The sequence below is a fragment of the Nesoenas mayeri genome (genome assembly GCF_963082525.1).
Source record: "Nesoenas mayeri genome assembly, chromosome: 3".
Taxonomy (NCBI): Eukaryota; Metazoa; Chordata; class Aves; order Columbiformes; family Columbidae; genus Nesoenas; species Nesoenas mayeri.
Window position 1 is genome coordinate 34,060,793 of NC_137544.1, and position 16,637 is coordinate 34,077,429.

General features: G+C 38.8%; 1 protein-coding gene across 1 annotated transcript in view; it reads left to right on the forward strand.

Annotated features, from left to right (window-relative positions):
* Positions 1–1,279: 1,279 nt before the first annotated feature.
* Positions 1,280–16,637, forward strand: part of MEI4 (meiotic double-stranded break formation protein 4) — a gene marked incomplete at both ends in the record, with an annotated part of 69,981 nt that continues 54,623 nt past the window's right edge. The window contains 2 exons of the mRNA XM_080341401.1: positions 1,280–1,385; positions 10,375–10,623. Coding sequence (XP_080197527.1) covers positions 1,280–1,385; positions 10,375–10,623 — 355 coding nt within the window. The remainder of the gene's footprint in view (positions 1,386–10,374; positions 10,624–16,637) is intronic.

Below are 16,637 nucleotides of genomic sequence, written 5' to 3' on the forward strand. Positions count from 1 at the left end.
ACTTAAGAATTTAATGTATTGTGATAAACCTGTATGTATGGAATGCATCTGACTTCATTACTCATTTCTTATCTCTCATCCTGTCCTCCCTCCTGACCCTCCTCAACTGAAGAGACTCCATTTCTGGCCAAGAAAGTCTTAACACAGCCTTCACAGCACAGTTTGTGTAAATAATGTAATTTGACATAGAAAAATAATTTCTTAAGTTAACTGGTGAGCTTTCATCACTGTGTTTCAGCTAAAAGGCAGCTTTTATTTCCAATCTGCTCTTAAGTAGTTTTGAGGTTTTATGATCTTAATCGCCCTTAGGATATCTGAACACAAGAAATGTTTAAGGAGACCAAAATCAATTGACAAAATCACTCGAGAGACCTCCATGCAATTTATTTATAGTAGTAAGAACTACATGGGCTCGAGACCATCCATCCATCAGTGTACAAATGTGGTGGATCCTTTCAGGTGACAGTGAGCTCTTAATGGAAGTGTCACCTCGACCCTGCGCAGCCCCACGCGTGCCCTGCACCTGCCACAGCTTATCTTTGCCATTAATAATATGAGGTATTATTAATGCGCTCCCCTCCCTTCCGGCCTTTCTAATTTGGACACGTCCCGCAGGGCTCCCCTACTCCCCGTTTCTTTGCCTTCCAGACTACGGTGGTCCCTGTCTTCGCAGCAAGGTGGCCGCCATCATTCTCTCTCACCCCACACCTGGCCTCAGGAAAGGCCCACAGCATGAGCCAGTGGGCTCCAGCAACACCCGCAGGAGACACCCCTGTTTGGTCGCGATAAACACGAGTGGGGCGAGGGGCGCCCTCACTCAACACCTCCCGCTGGAGCGCCTCTGCGCGGCGGCCGAGCCCACGCCAGCGGCGGGCCGGACCCAGCACGGCGCGCAGCTCCGGTCCCGCCCGCCGGGCGCGGCCCCTCAGCCCCGGGCGGAGCCGCCGCCCGCCAGGGGCAGCGCGGGGCCCAAGCGAGGGCGGGCGGGCGCTGCCCCTCGCCATGGAGCCGGGGAGCCGCCCCTGTGGCGGGGCTGCCGCTGCAGGTGGGTTGGGGTCCCAGGCCCTCAGGCCTTCCCGGGGAGGCTGTAAGGGAGGCCGGGCGAGGGCTCCGGGCAGGAGGGAGGCGGTGGCCTGGGGAGGTTCCCCTGCTCGCCGCCCTGGCGCGGTGTCAGTGGGCCTCCGACCGCGGGTGTCACCGCTTTTGGGGACACCCTTCGTGCTTGTAACCCCACATGTTTGGCGGGAGGCCTGAGGGTTGTCAGGGCCAGCAGAGGCGGATGCATGGAGAGCAGCGGGCTGGGTCAGGCCGCCGCGGCTGGTTCTGCATGCCAGGGGCCTCACTGGCCAGTCCTGGGTCTTCCAGGAGTGCTTTCCTGAAGAAGGGTTCGGCTAAATTGATTTATTTGGAAGGAAATGGCAGCCTTCATGTGGAAGTTGCATCTCTTACTTTGTATTATTAATGGAAAAGATAAGCTATGAATGACTTATGCCTACATGCATTCAGATACTTGATTTTCTCTTCTAATACATTGCAACTCTGAAGTTTTGCGCATTTCACTCAAATCACAAGTAAGAATGCTGTATTGTTGCTAAATTGTATGGGATAGGTGCTGGAATTCAGTTAATGTTGTTAGTGATCTGCTTGTTAAAATAAGGTTGCATTAAATATACAGCTACAACGGAAAAGAGTTACCAAAGACTACCTGAAACTGCTTATTTCTAATGTCAGGGAATTGAAATGATTGTTTCTGAGCACCCTGTCCTTAGGAATTTAGAAATCATGGTGATCAGTCTCCTACATTTTTATCAATGACTGACTGAAGAAAGTAATGATTAACTTTGACTTATTTTCCAGTTACTATCTTGATTTGAATAAACTAGCAATTGAGCTTAATAAAGTGTAAAAGATACTTGTACATGGACTTGACTGTGAATATTCACTGTCTTTTACAACTTCCAGTGCTTCATAAATTAATATTTAAGCATTATGTATTTAGTTGTGGTTATAGTTATGTTATGATTGCCTCTTTTGGAACTTTGCTTTGAAATTCTTCATTTAAGAACTAGTGCAGTCACTGTCATAGGTCAAACTTGGGAGATACAGCTGCGTTCATGTTGCAACTTGGCAGTATATAAAGACAGGTGTTTTTTTTCCACAGTCCAAAAGGCCAGCTGTAAATTTACACTTTATGTAATTATTATTATTATTAGCACATATGAAACTTTGTAAATGACTAAGGCTCTGACTGTAATGGCCTGGCTCATAAAACTAATAGGTATATCCTCGGTTTCCAAACGAAATGGATTTACACCCAGCTGATTAAATGATCACTGTTTTGTTTGGTAGGGGAAGAAGTCTGTGCCAACATAAAAACAGATGAATTTACACCACCGAGTTATACTTTAATTTCTGAACAGCAATATTTATAGAATAAATTCCCTTTTGTGCAAATATATGCATGTCTTTAGTAGTAAGAATACTGAAGAGGAGCACGGTAGTGGTAATGGTAGTGTGTGCCAGATTCATTAGATATTGTAAGTGACACAGCAAAAAGAAACTTTTGGAGGAGAAAAAAGAGTGCAAATAGAAGAACTTTGAGTTTGTAGGGAGAACATATACAAAATTTAAAATGACCAGTAATCTCAGGCTTACATTAGGGTTTTTTCCTTGGCCTGTTCTAATGGGAATAGAGCAGAAGTGAATCCTTTTATCTCTTTAAGGCTCCTGTGGTGCATAAGCTGTCCTTGCTGTCAATACTTTGTAATGTTTCCTTAAGAAGACTGACAGAGCTGAACTCTTGAGTGACTTGAGATTCTCGTATGTTAAATCTGATATGGTATTTCTCTTCTAGACATGTCAGTACAACAGCATGTTAGAAAAAAGGACTGATGTCAAATGATTCTGTTCAGAGAGCAAAATGCCAGAGCTGTCCAAACCTGGAGCTAATCTAAGCATAGAGTTATGAAGTATTGATGTACATGTGGTATCTTAAATTGGGAGGAAATAATTTCCTCACATGATCTCACTGAAGAGTGGTGCGCAGTAGCTTTATGAAAGGCCAAACTAATTGTTTTATGTTCATTTAATTCTGTACGTACTTGATGCTTCACATGTGTTTTACTTTGGACTTATTTGCTATTTTATTTGGGCATGGGCAGCATTTAAGTGCTTACAAGGTTATTCTCACTAAATTTTCCCATGATTTTGGGGTTTTCTTCTAGAAAGCTCTTTTTTTTTTTTTTTTCCAGAGATATTAAAATAATCTAGGATTACAGACTTATTTTAAAAGGCACTGATTTTAGTCATGCAAAATTTCTCTTGTTGGCTAGGCACTTGAAAGGTTTTTTGAAGGTCTCAGCTTAAACTGCCTGTGGAGCACCAGCTCATCTCACTGAAGGCAGCTGTCCTCAGTACATGTGTGTGCATCTGATCTGGCCATCATCACTCCCTCTGTAGTTCAGGGAGGTAAAAATGTGTTTCTTGGTCATCACTTAACCTGATCACAAGGTAGATGTATAAATCACTTTTTAACATTAGAAATCTCTGTTTCTGCCCATTGATCAAAAAGGAAGCCTAGACAGCTAGTTCGGCTGTAGCCTCCTAGACTGCAGATTTCTGTACTCAAGAGGAGATAAATCTTACCTCTGAAATGTTACTGAAATCCTGAGGGATTATGCTTGCTTATGTTCTTAAGTGCTGTGAAATTGTTATAATTGAGGAATGTTAAAAGGCTCTAAAATATTTTTTCAATTTGCTGATGTTATTTGGTTTTGGAGAATTTATATGACTTGATTTTAGAAGCTAAAATTATTAAAAAGTTAACTTATTTGAAGAAATAAATCATGTTACATTCAAATCAAGTTTCCTTGTGTTTTTGGCATAATGTATTTTACATATTTATTATTTTCAGTATCACTTCAGTATCTTGAGTCCATATAAAAAACTATGCTGGAGGAATTTTTTAGGCTTGTGGTAGTAAAACCAAGTTTTTCCCTCAGAAAGTATGTCCACATTACATAACTTTGTGTATTCTCTGTATGTGCTGTTTAAAAATGACAATGTAGAGTAGCCTTGGTGTAATATACATTTTTACAATGAAAACTCCTTAATTGGAACACAAGACATACTTTAGTTCATCTTGATTACGTGGCTGTCCCATTATCATTATTTATTATATACACAAAAGACAGTATTATGTTAGGCATACCAATTAAATCAGGTTTATTTCATTGTTGCTTAATGTTGTGGCCTTATGTGTCTGCAGCTCAGCCCAGTTCCACTAGCGCACTCGCAGCATTTTGCATTTCATTTTGTGCTTTGTTATAATGAGTCAGTGTCTTGGTTGCTATTGTATAATGCAGAATGAGGTTACAAAGATGTGGGTAATTTTTTTGCCTCAATCTGCAGTGTGTAATTGACAGACTAGTTAAAGTAAAAATCAGGGCAACAAAACACTTTTCTCCTATTACGTTTGTGCCTTTAAAGACAGACCATACACTTAAATTTAGAAGGAAAACCATTTTTTGGTTATTTGTTACACACTATTATTTAGGACTGTCTGAAGATTTTTAGCTGTGTAGAGGTGGTGAGTGGCAATTTGTTTCTGTCCTGACAAATCTTTTTATATTTCCCATCTATTTCAAATGTGAAGGAAACTAAGCACTTGAATGGCCTGGAAGTTAAATGAATCACAGTCTATTTTGTGTCTTAATTAATTTTTAAAATGTTCAATTTTAAATTATAATGATCAGAAAAACAAAAAAAATGTCCTGTTGTAAGCAATAAGGTTTTGTCTATGACATTTGCCCACGAATTTCATGGGCAAACTTAGAGATCATGCCTAAGGTATGCAATTCTGTGACATAAATGGGTATTACTCAAACACTGAATTATTTCAAGCAAGTTTGGGTTTTGGTTTTATTTTGAGATGCCTTATAATTTTAAATCACAGTATAACTTAACCCCTTTCCCCCTGCCGCTCTGTGACTGCCACTCTCTGTTTCCAAGGTGTCAGAAAACAGTATGTAGCACTCAGAAAGGTAAATTATCCAAAGTTATTCACCTCCCTTACCCATAAACACCTCTAAAAGACTTCTTAAATGCTCTAGAGCTGAGGATTCACCTGCGTAAGCTCATGGCTGATGGCTGGGTGCCGCACATGAGAAATACAGAGCTGGCTGAGAGACACCAATGGTCGTGAGCCCAGGAGCTGGGGTGGGCTCAGCCCAAGATCACTGTGGTTTTTTCCTCAGGTAGAATTTTGATCTGACTGCAGACTTAACTGTACCACTTTCTGGAATACTGTTTGAGAGACTGGTTCCTCTCGTTCATGTACACTAATGCAAAGAATAATGAAGACATCATCCCCGCACTTCTGTTAAAGACAGAAAATTACTGTTATCCCTGTCAGCCTGTTGTTGCCACTAGTTCAATTCTGGCACGAGGTAGAAAAACCCAAATAGCATCCAGGAGTATTTTTTCCTCTTGGGACTTAATTTGGTGTTGTGTGCAGCACTGAAGGCAACTGCTGTGCATTCCTGGGCTGAGCTGTTTGGTTGTGCGTAGTTAGCAGTGCTAAAAAAGCAGTGAAGAGATAAAAGGTGGAAAAGCATCTTCTGACAGCTAACAGAGTGCTAGAGGCAGAAGGGGTGCTTTTGTGCCAGTAGTGGGCTCAGGGAATTGTCTTTGCTTCTTGAAGATGTTTGACCTTGACTTCCAGACTTTGACAATGTGTTATCAGTATGAAAGTGGGTACCACTAACTAGCAAGATGCATAAACAGCCCTTTTGTGGCGTTGCAGATTTTCTGGAAATAGAAGATTTTATAGCTTGCTAAAGGGACTATAATGAATGGTTTAAGTTTAGATGCATATTTCATGGCTTTCGTGGATGTTTTCAGTTTTTAATGACAATGAATGATTTGAATAAATAGTTTAGGGTTTTTTAAACAGTAATATGAAAGCTTTGACCTTTGAATGGGGTTGAATGTATGAAGTTTCTGACTCAGAAAGAAATAAAAAAGGTAATAATCTGAAAATAGTGGGGTTTCTTTCTAATTAGTGGGAGTTATTTCATCTTCACATGTTGCAGAAAGCCTGAAAAATAAGGTGAGACTAACCAGAAAGGTATCTTGCTATAGTTAGTGATGTAGTGTGAGCTGCTGCATCAAATGCAGTTGCAAAACAGTGGGCTGGCACGTTGGTAGAGTAGGGTAATGTTTATGAATCACATTTACCCCAGTTCTTTCTGTTATTCCATTTCCTGTTTACATCTAAGGTCCTCAAATGATCTTATACCACCTCTTAGTTCCCCTTGGTTGTCTAACACAGAGCAGTACAGGGCAGTTCATGACTTCTTTTATAATTATTTCAGCAGCTGAATGATTACTCAGCAGCTTTCCATGGCCAGGACCTTGGTGGGGCTGTGGGTCCCCAGTACCCTCTCCCTGCAAGAGTGTTCGAAGGCTGGAGAGAGGCAAGGAGTCTCTTTCTCATGTTGGAAACCTGGAGATCCAGCCCTGTTTGACAGTGATTTTGGCTGATCCTGTCCTCTGAGTGCACTTCCCGTACCAGACTGTGGATTGAGGAGGTTGCACAGGACATTTTTCACCTTGTCGGTTGTTAGGGTGCTGCACCCTGCTTCTGGCAGAGCTTTCGAGAGGTTACTGGTTCCCTTAACACTGAGTAAACACACAAATGGAACTGTGTTAGTAAGTAGTTATTCTTGCTGAATAACTTCAGTACCAGATGTGTTTCGGTGGATAATTCTTGATCCTCCCAGTTCCTGTTGCACTTTATTTTGGCATTAGCAGCAAGGGTCAAACGAGTGACTTCTTTCTGCTCTTGTCCTGGTACTATTCCTAATCAAGGAAAATTTCTGGTTTAGTTCGAAACCTCTTTCCCCCTAACCACTGGTGTCGTTTCTGTGCTGATATAAGCAAAAATGTTATTGATAAAACTCTGTAACTGCCAATATGCTTTTAGTGGAATGCATTTGCATTTGGTGGTCTTGGGTACAGCACTTCCTGACAGCAACACATTGTTGTGCAGTTTTTACTAATGCACAGTTGGCCATCATCCCCATAGTTCTAGCAACATCATCCAGTGTGTTGTTTTCTAGGAGACTTTATACAGTGGTTTCTGAGAGAGTAGTTGTCCTTTTAGGGAACTGTGAAAAACTTGTATCAGCTCTTAAAACTTCTGCTTTTCATTCCACAAACTTCTCTTTTCATGATCATAGAAGAGAAGAGACATGGTGATAGTGATGGTAATAGAAAGCTGGTGAAAGAGCAGTATATTTTCTTTAAAAACTTTATGGAATCCACTGTTTCTGGAAATACATGCAGGTATATCACCATTTGTCATTAATTACCTGGTTTTAAACAAGAGATTGAGATTCCAAGAGAATTACTTGTCCAAAACATTCTCTGACTGTAGAACCACCTTTGTGATCTATGCTACTTGTTATTATTCCAAAAAAGGAGTGATTCTTTTTCTGCAGAGTATGTCATTAAACTCATTCAGTGTAAAGCACTATTACTGTAGAAATGAGTCTATACAAGAAGTTAAAGAGAAGAGGGCCTCCCTCAAAATCCAGGTTTCATTACCTGTTTGCTAAGTGTTGAGGTGAGATGGTGTTTAAGATTTTGATTTAAAGCAAAATTAGGTAAGATACCATGGTTTTTGTAATCTATTAGGGATACATCTCCTGTAGGGAATAAAATTTTGTCATGTTGAGAGTGAAGGAACCTTTTGCTTCTCTGTGTAGTATTATCAGCATGTACACTAAGGTTTTTGCTCTGGTTAAAATACAGTAGTTCCATTTAAAACAAAGTAGAAAAGTTACTCTCTTTAGTTTGGCAATAAGTGGTGAAAAAACACTAGTAAAGTAGCACTTCACACTTCTAAATTTCCTTGAGCTGTAGAAATCGAATTTCAACTATTCCCATTCCAGTTCCTTGTAATGCTTGTCTACTTATTATTTTTATTAGGGATTTTTTTGACTCTAAATAATTTGATTTAAAGTTGTGGGCCGAGATGTGTTAAATCTCAGTGATCAAACAGCTAACTTTGACTTTTCTGTGTAATAGTATGTCATGTGAGTAGAAATAAACACAGCATGATAGAAAAGAAGGCATTGATGGTGGCTCTTTAATGATAAAAAGCATCTGAGCATTTGTGAAATGCTGAAATTAAATACCATCTCCTGACATATGCTGGAATGTTGGTCCTTCTGCAGCTTCTCTGAATGTAGTTTAAAGGAAGATGCTGTACTGACAAAGCATTTTATGAAGCACAAAGCAAATCTTTATTTATCCTGTTATGAAGGAGGTGAATTAGAAAGCTTTTGCAAAGTAGTCTCTGGAGATACCAAAATAATAAACTAGCAGTGAAAGCCATTTGTAAGACATGTTTCTGCCTGCTTTAATTTGTGGCTCTGCTCTGCAAAGGCACTTACAAAGAATGAAACTTGACTGACATTGTTTGAGTGATACCTGGGTGAAACTTCTAGTAAGAAGATGAGGTAAGTTGGGGAGCACCTTTCAGGTTCAAAGCTGAAGATTTTTTGGATACTTTACTGTTACTACTTATTTTTCTTTCAGTGTGGTTCCATCTATTTCCCTTTATTCACAGCTTTGAAGGCAGTTCAATTACTTGTATGGTTCTGTATTTGTAAAACATTTCCTTTGATGTACAAGACAAACAAGAGTCTTGCATCAGTTTGTTGTCCCACAGAGATGCTGATCCTTTGAGGTTGAGAGAATTAACTTCTGCTTTTTCATTGGAATTCTTTGATATGAATAGAAAAGTTGTACAAAATACATTTTTACAAGTAAAAAATTTTGCAAAAAGGACCATTTATGTAACGCATAACTGCTTTAAGCAGTGGATATAGATAGCATAGTTCAGTTTCTAAAGGCTTACTCTTTCATTAGCTTTAGGACTGCACTGGTGGCTTAGACTAGGTGCTTTTACCCTGACACAAGGAAGGAATGTAGTGTTTCAAGTGGAGAGCAGTAGCTCAAAGCACAGCTGTGGGGAGGTGAATGCCTTGTGTTCTGTACATTTCAAAGTGTAAGTGACCAGTGTGTCTGAATGGCCCCTATGCAAGGAATGTGCAGAAATTGTTTGTGCATTTCAGAAGTATTTGAAAGGTGAAAAAAATATTTTAAAGGCAGATCTTGCTGTAAGTGCCTCAGTGGATAAATAAACGTGTCATGATTTATGACATACTGTGCAAATCTGGGGAGAACCAAAGGAAGAAATCAGCTCAGTGACAGCAAGTGATGTGGTGAAAACATAATGCAAAATACCTTGTTCAGACTCACCACAACTTAATATAGTGCTTAGCCTGCAGTTTTCTTGGTTAACAAGAAAAAACAGTATGATGAACAATTTTTAGATCTCAAGGCCGAGGCCAGATGTCAAGGCATAGGAAGTGATGTTTTTGTTTTGTTTCGGGTCTTTTTGTTATTATTATTTTTTCCGGAAGTAATATTTTTTCAAGTAAAGAAATACAGTGAACTACTAGATGAAAGTGGTGTGGAATTATGAAAAAAACCCCTATGCTAATTAGGCTGGATATTATTAGATATTTTTAATTTCGTGTTTTCCTTTTCTGTTCCTGGGTTCTGTGCTGTTACCCATGACATAATCATCTAGATAAATCTTTTGTTCTTCTGAGTCCTATGATGCCTTTTACCCAGTCCTAAATGTTTGTAACAGAGCTGATAAAACTGTCTTCTTCAGTTATCTTACTAGCCACTTGTATCCCTCTGAAGCTGTCTGCATAGACCTTTCTGCAGGCTTGAGCCTTAATGTAGACTTAGAACTGCAAGTGCAGCAATGCCAGGTATCTGAAACTAGAAACTAACAAGTCTTATCTTTTGAGCACTGGCACTTTTTGGTACACTTTGAAGAAATTGTACATGTTGTGTTTATGTATAAATAACCCCATATGCATTCTTCAGTCATGGGTTTAGGATTTTTTTGTGGGGCAGAGTAGTCAGGGTTTGTTTTTTGGTTTTTTTTTTAGTTTACTATTTTTAGTGTTTTCATCTTTGTTTTAGTGAAGATAACATTTGCGTTTAAATTTTTGCTCGGATAAGCCTATTTGAAATGCTTGCTATTTCCACAATTATTCTCAAACACCGCCTGTTATAGCTGAAGTGCAGGTCATGTATATTTTATTCTCACATTGTACACAAATGCTTATATTTCTACTCTTTTTCTTGATTATCTAGGCATGCACTAGAAATAAAATAATTGGTCTCGTTGAATAGTTTTCAAGACCAAGAAAATACTGTGCATAATTAGCTTAATAGGGTCTTAGTTAAGTTACTTTTTTGTTTTCTGTTTTTCTAATATAACAGAAATCAAAGGTGGAAGAGAAAATCAAGTTTGGTATTTGAAAATATCAAAACTGGCATTGGCTTTTGCAATTATCCGCTCGAAACCACCAGGGAAGAGTTGCAAAGAATACACTGAGCACCTTGCCAAAACTGTATCTGAACGAGATTTTGGATGGAAATCGAAAGTTGAAGTGCTGGAAGCTGAAGTTCTTCGATTACGTCAGGAACTTCTTTTGAACAAGGTCTGTCCAAGATTCTGCTTGGAAAACGGTAAGCTTCTGAAACAATTTCTGACTATGATGCAGTAGCAAGGAAGCAGCTTATACGTTGCCTGCACCATTTCTTGTACCTGGATACAAGAGTCTTCAGTGTACAGCTTTCTATTTTTCCCAAAGCCCTGAATACATTTGCAATGGAATTGAGTTTGAGAATTTGATGCTTACTCAAAAGTTACATTTTTAACCTTCAGAATCAATATGTATCATATGGAATAATTCCACACAAAATTGCTGACACAAAATGTTACTCTGTAACCTCAGGGATATTAGTTTGTAGGAATATTGATGTACTGTATTTATATTTGGAATATATCTGAAAGACATACTGAGATTTTTTTTTTTTTTTTTTTTTTTTTTACCACTTTGAAGATGCTTCAAATCAGAATTTAAGCCTAATCTGTTGAAAGCATGAATCCCTAATGTGTATAACAGGAAGGCTGGGCAGGCAAAGGACTGCATGGCTGCTATTTCTGTTAATGTATTTAAACTGCAAGTCCTGTGGATGTTTACTATGACATATGATAAAATACTGTGAGTGTGATATTCTAGGATTCAGGAAGGCTGTTAGTTAAAGAATATGGAAGAAAAAAAGTTATCTCAAACAGCGCTGTTTCTCTCACTTGCTCATGTTCAGTAAGTCATTCTCTGAGAGATCGATGACACAGGATGAGCTTGGAAATCAGGCAGTACAGGATGCCTCTGGGGAGATAGTTCCCCTGGGAGATGGAGGTCAAAATGCTCTGGGCTAAAGGAGAGAGACAGTTCACTGTTGATGGGAGCTGTAAAATCAAAATGTATAGCTAGTTGCTTTATGACTTGAGATTTTTAGAAGATGCCCTGACAGACAACTCGATGAAGCTCTACTGGAATGCTTTTGTACTGAAACAGTATCTGGTAGTTTCTTTATTGCCTTGTGAAAAGTTTTCTGGGTCCTAACTTTGACTGAGAGGGGGAATGTATTAAATTTTAGCTAGGAGCCCTAATGATTTTTTTTTTTTTTTAAATGGACCTTTTTCTCTAGGGAAATTATTTAATGACTGTTCATACTTAGTTATTGTTTGTGTGTCTGTTCTCTGCAACCTATTCCAAGCATGAAGTTTAAGAGAAAAAGTTTTGAGCTGCTGTTTGCAACAGGTGTCTTAATGTTGTGAAGAACTGATTGCATATGATGAGGAAAGATTTATTAACATCTAATATCTAGAGAGGATGTTCTAATTCTGGATTAAGCAGAACATATCAAGGTGCTAGAAAGGAAATCAATTCATCTGCAACTTCTGTATTCCAAGGCTAATTTTTATCACAAGCTGTGGAACTGAGCAATATTGTTATGTCACTTGCCAAAGTAAACTCTTTTAGTTGTGAGACAGGCAGAGAAAAGCACCTGTCCCTGGTGAATAACACCTCTTCCAAAGGATGCTAATTTTCCTTGCCCTAGTAACAGTGAGATGTGTTTACTGACCTAAAATGTGATAGATCTAGTCTAATTTTAGATGTCTTACAGCTGCACTAAATTTTCTTCATTTTCTGTACAGGGAAATAGCACACTTACTCTACAGTTTGTGGTTCACTTGACCCATTGCAGTGTTCACTAATATGGATATGGTGAATTGTCCACAATTGACATCCCTCTCAATTCTACAACAATAGGCTGACAGGCTTAGAAAAAAAATCCATGATTCACAAATCGCTAACCTACTCTTCATAGATTTATTTTTTGGGGCCTCAGCAACCTGTTCAAACATATTTTGGATAGTTGACCAAGTCTCATTTCAGTGAAGCCAAACTTTAATTTCAGTTTGTGTTTAGCTAATGGAAACATAAATAGTAGAGATGAGTATGTGGTATTTGCAATCTTTCTACATTCCTTCAGGTTCTCCAGAGTACAAAATCAACACCCTACTAATTTGAAGGACTGCTGTGTAGCTTCTTTTCTGTTCCAATATTTGTTTATGATAATGATTACACTGTTGATAAATCTGCCAGAAAGCCTTTTGACGTATTAAATATCTATGGGAGATCACCTCAGCCCCATCTGCATCACATGCTGTCCAAGAGGCGTAGAGCATAGTCTTCCCCTTCAGTTTCTCTTAACTCCTTGAGTGTAAGAGAGCAAAAATGTATGGAAAATCTCAACAATATTGTAATTTCTATTTCTTCATACAAGTTTCCTTAACATTGAAAGGACACTTTTGAGCTCTAACTTTGAGTTGGCCATTTTTTGTGACATTTCTTTCTTTGGGCTGTTTTTCTTTGTTTGTTTTTTAAACCTTGGTATGACATGTGAACTCTTCTGATAATGGATTTGAACCATATATTATTTTGTAAAGATGTTCTTCATCAGATAGATGTAATTGCTGAGTGAGCATTTGTGGCTACAGTTACTTTAGAGACAAATGCTCAGTCTCTTGATTTTGAGTAAGGAAAGATCATTATTGATACCTGGCAGGATGTCTGTTGGTGAGATCTGTGCACTCTTCTGGTGATCCAGTTGATGATATATATATTAAAAGCAGAAACCCCATATTTGACATTTAAAGGAAGATGGTGATAGAAGCAAAGCCTGCCTGAAACAGGGGACATCTTCTGCTCTGGGAAGAAGAAAAAATCCTCTCTTGTGTGTTGTGCCACTTTTGAGATTTTTTTTCAAGTCCATGGATATTAAAGGCTAAATGGTGTCAGCTCCTGAGGTAGGAAGGCACAAGGAGCTTGAATCTAAGTTCAGAGGAAAAGTGGTATAAGTGGTGATACATCCTGTTCATCTGAAAACTCCTATAGATTCACCAAGCCATTGTTATGCTTTGTTATTGATTGTATATTGCCCAAGTTTAGTACCTAATATCACACCAGAGAAGTTCTCTTTAGGGCTGAGGATAACTAGGATTGTTCTTAGGGCCGAGTAATTTACAAATATTGTGTATAATTTTCTTCCCTCAACTTGTTTCTCCAGCTTCATTTTTGGAGTTGATGTTCTGCTTAAAACAATGCAACCTCTTATAAGAATTCAAACCTTCAGCTTCTCTTTGGCTTTTTTGTATTCTGCTTAACAACTCTATAGTTGCAAGAATACCAGGGTTTCACAAAATCTATCACTGGAAAAATCTCATGCAGCAAGGATACTGCATTTGTGTCTGCTGATGCCTATTGGGAGCTGAAGGGCTCAAGTCCTTCAGCCAAGGTTCACTTTGCAGCTGTATCTTCCCTGCTCTGCACTCACAATGTGAGAGCTTCCCTCTCCCACCTGCTGTTTGTAATAGTAATAATAATAGTAGGTCTTTCAGAAGCTTCAGGAATTATTAGAGACTGCCCATGGAGTTTTATTTCTCTGTTGTGAGAAATTTGGGAGCTCTTTGAAGCTGTGATGCCTGTTTTCCTTTTCCATGTAAAGTTGCACACAGTATAGATGAACAAGCACATGAAGGAGAAAGAAGTATTGATTTTTACAGATAGTTCATCAAAATTATTTTTGTCCTACCTGACTAGTTCTTTGTACACAGAGACCCTAAAAAAAGTTTGGGTTTTCCCACTGAGGAGAAGGAGTGTGCTTTGCTGCAGGTAAACTCTTTGATGGTATGGGTTGTTACAGTTTAATGTGCTGTTTATAAAATTGCTGTGGTATATATTCACTGACTGTACTGTGTCTGGAAATTCCTTATTTGACTTAAAGTGCAGCTGTCTTTCTGAATACAAGGGCACTGGTATTCCTTTTCCCTGCTGGTGCTTTTGGCTGTATGTCAGCCATCCGAGGAAGAGGACAAGCATGTATTTTTGTAGTTGTCTGTTCATTATTTTTCAACTTGCCAGTATTGTCCTGGCAACTATCCCCATGGGTAGAAAAAAAAAATAATATTAATCAAAGTTTCTTGCCTTTCTTTGATTCAGACTGAAATTTCACAGAGAGGAAGAGAGAAACTTGTTATTCCAAGAACAACAATATAAAATATTTGAGCATTCTGTTATCAGTTCGCCTTGGAGCTACATGAAAATACAAAGGGTCTTACAAAGCATTGATGAACTGGTAGATTCATGGATTGAAGCACCTGTCCTCTAAGACAAATTCCTCAGCTATTACCAGCTCATCAAATCAACAATCATATTGTTTCTTGGCAGCTTCTGTTAAAGAGATCTGAAAAGCCTGCAGCTGTTACTCCAACCTAAGAAGGCATTAATGGAATACTCTACCTTTTTTTGCCAAGTTGTGTTTTAGGAATGACAATTTCAAGGATAGATGTTTATTGCCTTGGCTGCTTTAGACTCCTACTCTTGAAGGGTTTCAAATCAGTTGTTGAGGGTATATTTTTACCTGAACTTCTGTTGAATATGTATTCTCTCTTCCCTAGCTTCACCTTCAATCTTGGTTTGTATTAGCATATTCCCTTCTTATGCAGCGGATAGGAATTTACTGAACTGCTTGTTCCTCTAATTAAAAAAAAAAAAAAACAAAAAAAACAACAGATTATTCCCCCCCCTGCTTTTTTAGAATTGGTTTATTCTTCCTTTATAGATTATTTACAGTAGAACTACCATAGTGTGTCTGTGCGTTTAGGAAGACGCTGAACTCTTGAGTCAGATTGTGATTAACATGAATGTCTGATTTTTATAACTGTGTCCTGAGGCTGTGTTGATTTTTCAGGATACTGTTCCCTAAATTCTACTTCCTGTGTCAAGACATTTGAAGCAACTTATATCTCTTTAGGGAGCAACAGCCAGAGACAAAAAGAATTTTGTATGACCTGCTTCACTTCTTAACTTAGTGTGTTTCTTGAGGCATTTAGTTGTACATGTGGAAAAGGGGAGCAATTTCCTTTATAGGTTAGTATGAATGAAGACACTTTGAGCTTCCAGGAAGAAGAAAGGAGACTAGACTTGCTGTGAAAGCAGAATCGTATAGAATTGGAACCAACCAGCTCATTGGCTGAAGTAAAACTGATTATAAATGATATACAACTCCAGGTTACCAGCAGCCATGTTTTGGGCCACAGAATTCAGCCACCTCTTCCTTTTCCAGTTCCCTTTAAGTCATGATTCAGGTGTTTCTTGCTCCGCCAGGAGAGGCAGAAACTCTGGGTGTTCAGCTTAAAGCCCCAGCATTTCCTTGGTTACCAAAGGAAGGGGGTCAGATAAGTCCTGCTTCAATGAGAGCAGGAAGAGTGATAGCCTGTCAAAATATTTTCTGAATAATTTGATTTCAAACCTCTGAAAGAGCAAAAGTTTCCACCATGTTTTAAATAACCTAGCTTGTGATGTTTCCTCTGCCTCCTTACTTTAAAAAGAGCGGTGGGAAAACATATTGATAAGATTTTTTTTATTTTTTTTTTTTTTAAGCTCATTTTCAGGGAGAAACCAATCACATTATTCAGAAAGATCAGGTCAAAACATATGCATATTCCCTAGTGAATATTTTATCTGGAGCCTTTTAAGGGAGTCTTTCTTGTTAATGGTGGTAGCAGCAGTCCAAATCAGGCTGAATAATAATGATAAAAACATACTAGTCTATTAGGAGAAATTACTTCCCTCCACAGAAAGAAGATGAAATGGTGTGAAATGTTTATAGCTGCCCTCAATGGCACTTAGCAAAGATTTCAGTTCCTACAGCATGGTAGTAAGGTAGAGGAATATAGACTAGAATTTCCGAGTTAACGTGGTATGTTTATGTAAAAGCTATTTCTTCAGGTCAATATGTTTGAGTGAGCTGCTTTTATAGTTTGCTGTGTCCTCTCACAACTTTTTGCACCTTGGTATTTGGCAGGAAACAAGGAATGCAAAAGAAGGACAGTTGCAGGGGAACTGTCAGCCTCTGAGGGGGCATGTTCTGGCTTTTCTACCTTCCTTTTTCCAAGGTGAGAGGATTCCCCATTGGGCAGCAGTCAACACTTTGTTTGATGTCGCCATGGAAAACAGATCTGATTATTTTTGTCTGGTGCTTAGGGATGTGATATTTCTGCATAGAGAGATTCTTCTTCCCTCCCTCTGCCCCCTCATCCCCCTCCGAAAAGGTGCCCTTCTCTC